Source organism: Zingiber officinale, chromosome 1A (assembly GCF_018446385.1).
Source record: "Zingiber officinale cultivar Zhangliang chromosome 1A, Zo_v1.1, whole genome shotgun sequence".
Lineage (NCBI taxonomy): Eukaryota > Viridiplantae > Streptophyta > Magnoliopsida > Zingiberales > Zingiberaceae > Zingiber > Zingiber officinale.
Window position 1 is genome coordinate 181,713,297 of NC_055987.1, and position 6,077 is coordinate 181,719,373.

General features: G+C 36.4%; 1 protein-coding gene across 1 annotated transcript; it reads right to left on the reverse strand.

Annotated features, from left to right (window-relative positions):
* Positions 1-1,592: 1,592 nt before the first annotated feature.
* Positions 1,593-4,390, reverse strand: LOC122038561 (purple acid phosphatase 17-like). The gene is made up of 7 exons (XM_042598360.1): positions 4,124-4,390; positions 2,885-3,041; positions 2,618-2,725; positions 2,395-2,522; positions 2,143-2,271; positions 2,002-2,069; positions 1,593-1,919 (listed from the first exon to the last, which is right to left on the reverse strand). The coding sequence occupies exons 1-7, from the start codon at positions 4,361-4,363 to the stop codon at positions 1,709-1,711; spliced, it is 1,041 nt and encodes a 346-aa protein (XP_042454294.1). The 5' UTR covers positions 4,364-4,390; the 3' UTR covers positions 1,593-1,708.
* Positions 4,391-6,077: the final 1,687 nt, after the last annotated feature.

The following is a 6,077-nucleotide window of genomic DNA, read 5'->3' on the forward strand; positions in this document are numbered from 1 at the left end:
GATCGATTGATATGATGGTCAAAGTTAAGAAAGAATTAATCCTTATATTCAGTATAATTAATCGTCACAGTCAAGAGGTTATCCGACTGGACCATCGGATAAGTCGGACGCCAAGCCTCTCCATATGGACGAATAACTCAAGATGAGTTAGTACTCTCCAAGCCAAGATTTCTTTAAGATAGCACAATTGAATAGCTCGGTCGAGCAGCTTAGCTAATCGAAACTACGATCCAATCGAACAGAATGGATGCCCGATCTAATTCAACTATTTGGTTAAAATTGATAGATTGAATAAGGGGCGAGCCCTCGACGATATTCTATATATCTGATCGGCCAAGCGACTGTCGATCGGGTCATAAGAAAAGCTCTGTCAATTTGCCAGGTAAGCAGGTTATAGGTCCCCAGCCCAACGATCTCATATTTCTTTTTGACGTTTTGTACCATGAAGGATAGCGAATATTCTATATGCAAACTGTACATCAGAAGTTTCCTCTTGCCAAACACAGAGATTTGCAAGTCCATTTTAGGAAAGGTGTCAAAACATCTTTAAAGTTTGTCCTTTTTTTTAAATACTTTGATATCCGTGCATAGACAAACAAAAATACTATAAAAAGGGATTTTCATTTACATGCGCAGGTATGCTCATATTACACGAGACTATGCAATTTCTACTGTTCATTCATACTGTTGTTCATCAACTTCTATCGATTACTGACTTGAGCATCGAATGACCTACGCTGGAGACCTCTTCCCTAACCCAATCACTAAAGTTCCTTTTGATACGCAAGAGTATTTCAAAATTATCTTTTAACAACAAGAAATTTTCATTTAGTGAACATCCGAATCATATATCCAACATTCCATCTCCACCTATTTCCTGAGAGGTTCAATTTTAATACACTGCCGTAAGTGCTTTGAAGTTCACATCTTGGTTTATTTTTTTTTTTAATTTTCATATTTATAGATTTTTAAATTTTTTTAAAAAATAAAATATACATAATCATTTGAAAACCAAATCATAATTGACAATTTCGAATCATGAATCTCCTTTGAAGGTTAAGATTAATAGTCAAAAAAAATTTGAACCTTCGGTTTCAACTCTAGCCATACTTGAATTGTTATATTTTAAAGTTAATTTTATTCTTCAGGTGTGATATTTATCAAGAAAGTAAATTAAAAGGGTTTTGAGATATTAATTATTTCTTATTTTTGGACCTTGAACAGGGTTGGAATACTGGCTTGACAGTAAAGAATCCCCGGTGTCATGTCTACCTTTTCGCATTGGACAGCTTTGAGACAATTATCTGTCAAGTCAGCTTGTAAACTGCTATCCTTCCTTGTGTGCCTTGATTCTTTGGCTCCTATAACTTGGCCTTTGCTATCTCATATCAGAGTGACAATCTTTACTAAGCCAGCTCGTTGCCAATCTTAATGTGATACAGATCTGTTAGATGATTGATGCGGCATTGGTTGCTACGCAAGAGCATTCACGTGGCTCATTCATTGAATCTTGGCTATTTTTCTATGGCAGGTGAGATGGATATATCATCTGTGACATCATCATTAGGTTTTCAACATTACTTGCAACCATATAAAGCACTCCAATATAATACTTAAAGATCAATAGAGCTTCATAGTTCTTAAGAAATTGGAGGCCAATTAAGAAGCATTTCCCATATATGATTGTTTATATTCAAGCTCTACTTCGCTATATTTGGCTGTGGAATTGTTTGGTTATAGCCTGCTTGTGGAGGGCATTGCCAAATGCATCGTAGAAGACAACATGAGCCTGCGTCTTGGTGAGCTGCAGGGACATGAACCCTTGGCCGTCGTAGAAGAACTCAAGCTTGTCGGAAACGGAGTTGAGAATGCCCCTCCAAGCTTTTGACCCACCTCCACTTGTTAGGAATTGAAGAGGGCTGCGGCGCCGACAAATGGAAGACTATTAGATCCTCCAAACCACCCACCCATGGGGGATCAAGTTAACTTTCAGAATCTTACCAGTCATTGCTGCTAATGTGTTCAAGGCAATGGTCATGTCCATTGACATAAAAATCAACTCCATTTTCCTGTGATTTTAGAAGCATTACAAAGAGTGTATTTTTTTTTCCTATAGAGAAGAGAAAAATAAAGTAAGATTACCTTGAGAATCGGAAGGAGGAGTAACTGGAGCTCAATGGTGTCGCCATGTACGCTGGCACTCCTTATAGTGTGGTGACCAACCACAACCTTCCATCTTGCAGGGGATTCCTTCAGTGCTAAATCCAAATCCTTCCTCACAAAAATAGCAATCATAAGCAATGTAGAAGAAACACCAAGTCTATGGTATTGAATTTGAACCAAACAAGGATTCAATTGATCTTTGTGTGAATTGTGTCAGATATAGTTTAGTACCTTTACTAGATTTGAAATGTAAGTTTCTCGCGGGGCGACTCCCCTCCAATCATAGTGATGGCCCTTGGGTTTGTTCCAATAATGTTCAACAAAGGGAGTTGTGTCCACAAAGAAGAAATCCACAATTTCTAACAATGAGCTCGAGCCACACACAGAAATATAAGCACACTTGGCCATGAAGATTAGTAAGGAAGTGAATTTGGAGTTATGGTTTTCCTTTAACCTGCGTTGAGGACAAAAGATCTCAAACACAGCCATCGGCGATCGATTTGCCGAAGAACAGGGCTCAATTGCGCCAACACATCACCTCTGTAGTCATGGTTCCCCAAAACTGCAAGAGCATCATCAAAGCTAAGTTGGTCAGATCGATATGCAGCAAAATGCTTCACCAATGCAAACACAAGTTTCCATTAGCATTGACGATATTGGAATCGAATGATAACATGCATGATGCGAATTGTGAACCTCGCATATGCTTGTAGAAACATACCACTATACCATTGCTTCTGTAAGCTCTCAGCAGCGTAAATGTTGGTGAACGATTCCTCAAATTCCTTGTCGTCAATGCCTGTCAGCCCTTCTTCGTAGAAATTGTCCCCAGTGGATACCACAAAATCTATGTCAAGACTTTCTCCAATCCTCCCCATCTTCATTCATGTTAAACATTTTTTAGGTTAATTAGGTTTTTTTAAAAAAAAAACAAAAGTAAAAGGGGAAATAAAAACTAATGCATAGTGCAGCAACACATGGCCTACTGTAGCAACACAGATCTAGTTAGGGGTGGGATAGGGTCGGGACCCGTCCTGTAACCCCCTTATTCAATACCCGTCCCGATAAGAATTGGGAATTTTTTTTTTCTCCCGATCCCGTACCCGAAAAGTGTCGGGACCCGAATATTCGGGATCCCGAATATTCGGGATCGGGTAGGGACCCGTAAGAATATCCCGAAAAATATTTTTTTTAAAAAAAATCTATAGAGACTCAAACAATTTTTTAGTACAATACAAATAAATTAAAACAATTTCGTGGTACTTAACCATTAAAAACTAAAATATCTTCCTAGGACATCATAAATATATTAAAACTAATAAAAAAAAACTAAAACTACTACTTAATTTATACTTTATACATAATACAAGAAAATCCAAAAATAAAAATTGTCATATTAACCATTGTATCAATAATGAATTGATGATATGATGACCTTAGTCCTTAGAAATATTTGGATTCAACTTAGAGAAAAAAGATCATAAAAATTATTCTTTATATCATTTTATCGATTTTCATATGCTAAAATAAACTAATTGATTATCTTCTTCACATATTGCCAATAAATTATTTAGAAACAAAATTATGATGAAGTATGAGAAAAATGAAGAGAAAAAAAATAAACATAATAATTAGTTGCTTAAAATATATAAAAAAAAATAATATAAAAATAATATTTTTAATATAAAAAAATAATATTTTTAATATAAAAAATAATATTATAATATAATCGGGTCGGGACGGGATTTCCGTCAGGAGAAAAAAAATTCCCGATCCCTTTCCCGATAGTGATCGGGACGGGAAAAATCCCGAACCTTCGGGTCGGGAAAATGTCTGGTCGGGATATTTTCGGGTCGAAAATGGGATGAGATTCGGGAAGGGTCAGGATTTTCGAGAATTTTTCCAACCCTAGATCTAGTGGAGGAATGAACAAGGGAGAACAGGGAAGGCAGTCTCCTACCTGAGCTGCAACAAGTGTTTGATTAAATGTTCCTTTCCTTCCCCAGTCACCAATCACCAACAAGCTGAGAGATCCATCGCTCTTGAGTGGGTGCTCCAACCTTGGGAGCTCAGCCATGGAGGAGAGCAAGAGAAAAGAAGAGACCATGGAGAGGAGGGGCAGGAGAGCCATGGCCATGGCTGTTGGCTGCTTGCTGTTTGCTGCTGCAAGCATAGGTTTTGAGGAAGAAGAGTTGGACATGGTTGTGTTTAAATAATGGCAAGTGATTGTGAAGGTGAATGATTGTGGTCCTGTGGAGCAGGATGGATAGAAGAGTCAGTGGAGATGCATTTCCTGCATCAGTTGAAGTGGTGGCGTATAGAATCTTTCACTGGCGTATTTTGTAAGAATCTCTAAATTTCGCTAAATGCTGATTATGCACGTCAACATGTGCATATATTTTTATTTTTAAAAAAATATTATATAACAATTACAATTTTTAATTATTATAATATTAATAGACATTTTGTTTCTATCCATACTAATGGGAATTAATCATGTTACCACTGGTCTAGCAAATAGGCTTTCGGCAGGTATACTCCAGCAAAATTGTAAATTGTTTACCCTCAACTTGTACTTTTTATCAAATAGAGCACTACTTAAAAGTTTAATTTAAAATGAGAAACCGATGTGAAACATGTGCACGTGGACCAATATAAAGAATGAGAATTGCACAAAAAGCAGGCAGATTTAGGAATTAATTAAACGGCGCGTATAATCACTAGAGGACGCATTTATTTAAAACTTGTTTGTCTATTGTATGGCTCCTGTCAAAGGGCACATTAATTAAAAGAGCAGGCAGAGCTGCATTTAAAACTCTCTTTTTCTTTCTCATTCATACGGTACTTTGTTTTTTATGTATTTATTTTCTCACTCTTCGCTCCTATAAAACTTTTCGTTTTTTCATCTTTTACCTATCTAATGAAAGTTTAATTCTGAAACACCTCGAGCCCCAAATAAGTAATAGAATTTTAGACTCTAATGATCTTGAAAATCCATAAAATCTAAAATATGTCCAATCTGAGTTTTCTACATCAATAAATAAATTTTGACATAAACTCATTAATCGGTCTAAGTTATTTGAATTTGATAAATTTATACTCACCCGATAGGATTGAGTGAGAGGAAGATAGATATAATATCAAACCTTGATTTCCGATAAAAAAAAATTATGGATTTGATTTGGGAAGACCAGGAAAACACTAGGCCTGATCTGAGAAGATCATGACTAATGTGAGCTTGATCTGGATCTAAGTAAATTAGGCCTATGTTGGTCTTAGTCTTTAGGATATCAATCTCAAATATTCTAGCTGAAAATTAGCATAATACTAAAATACCTATGGGAGCCCGAAATAAATAATAGATGGCACATTTGGAGTCTTTGCAACTTTAAAAATCCATAAGACTTGAAATGAGTACAATCCGAGAACTCTCTAGGTTGATTAGTAGTAGGTTTCGACCGAAACCTACTAATGGACCTAAACTATTTGGATTTCTACAAGCTTACCCTAATCTGATAGGGTTGAGTGAAAGTAAGGTAGATAGTGTCAAACATTGGTTTTTATCTAGGAAAATGGTAGGCCTAATCTAGGGAGACCAAGCCCAACGTGGTCTTGGTCTGCCCAGACCGAGCCCATAGTTTTCTTTAACCAACATCAAAGTTTGACATTATATCTACCTTCCTTTCACTCAACCTTACCGGATGGGTGCAAGTTTATAAAAATCTAAGTAATCTAGCCTCTAGGTCCATCAATGAATTTTTGTCAAAATCCAATGATCGATGTAAAGAACTCAGATTGCACTCATTTCAGGTTTTGTGGATTTCTGATATCGCAAAGAGTTCAAAGGTGTCCTCCATTACTTATTTAGGATCCCTATAGGTGTTCCAAAATTAAACTTTCGTTGGGCATGTAAA

What these genes read in the sequence shown, in the direction of transcription:
- LOC122038561 (XM_042598360.1), bottom strand. Translation starts at nt 4,363, where the DNA reads ATGTCCAACTCTTCTTCCTCAAAACCTATGCTTGCAGCAGCAAACAGC. An exon ending in ACATTTCAAATCTAGTAAAG is followed by an intron (nt 2,272 to 2,394) that starts GTACTAAACTAT and finishes TTTGTGAGGAAG; the next exon opens with GATTTGGATTTAGCACTGAA. An exon ending in CACATTAGCAGCAATGACTG is followed by an intron (nt 1,920 to 2,001) that starts GTAAGATTCTGA and finishes TCGGCGCCGCAG; the next exon opens with CCCTCTTCAATTCCTAACAA.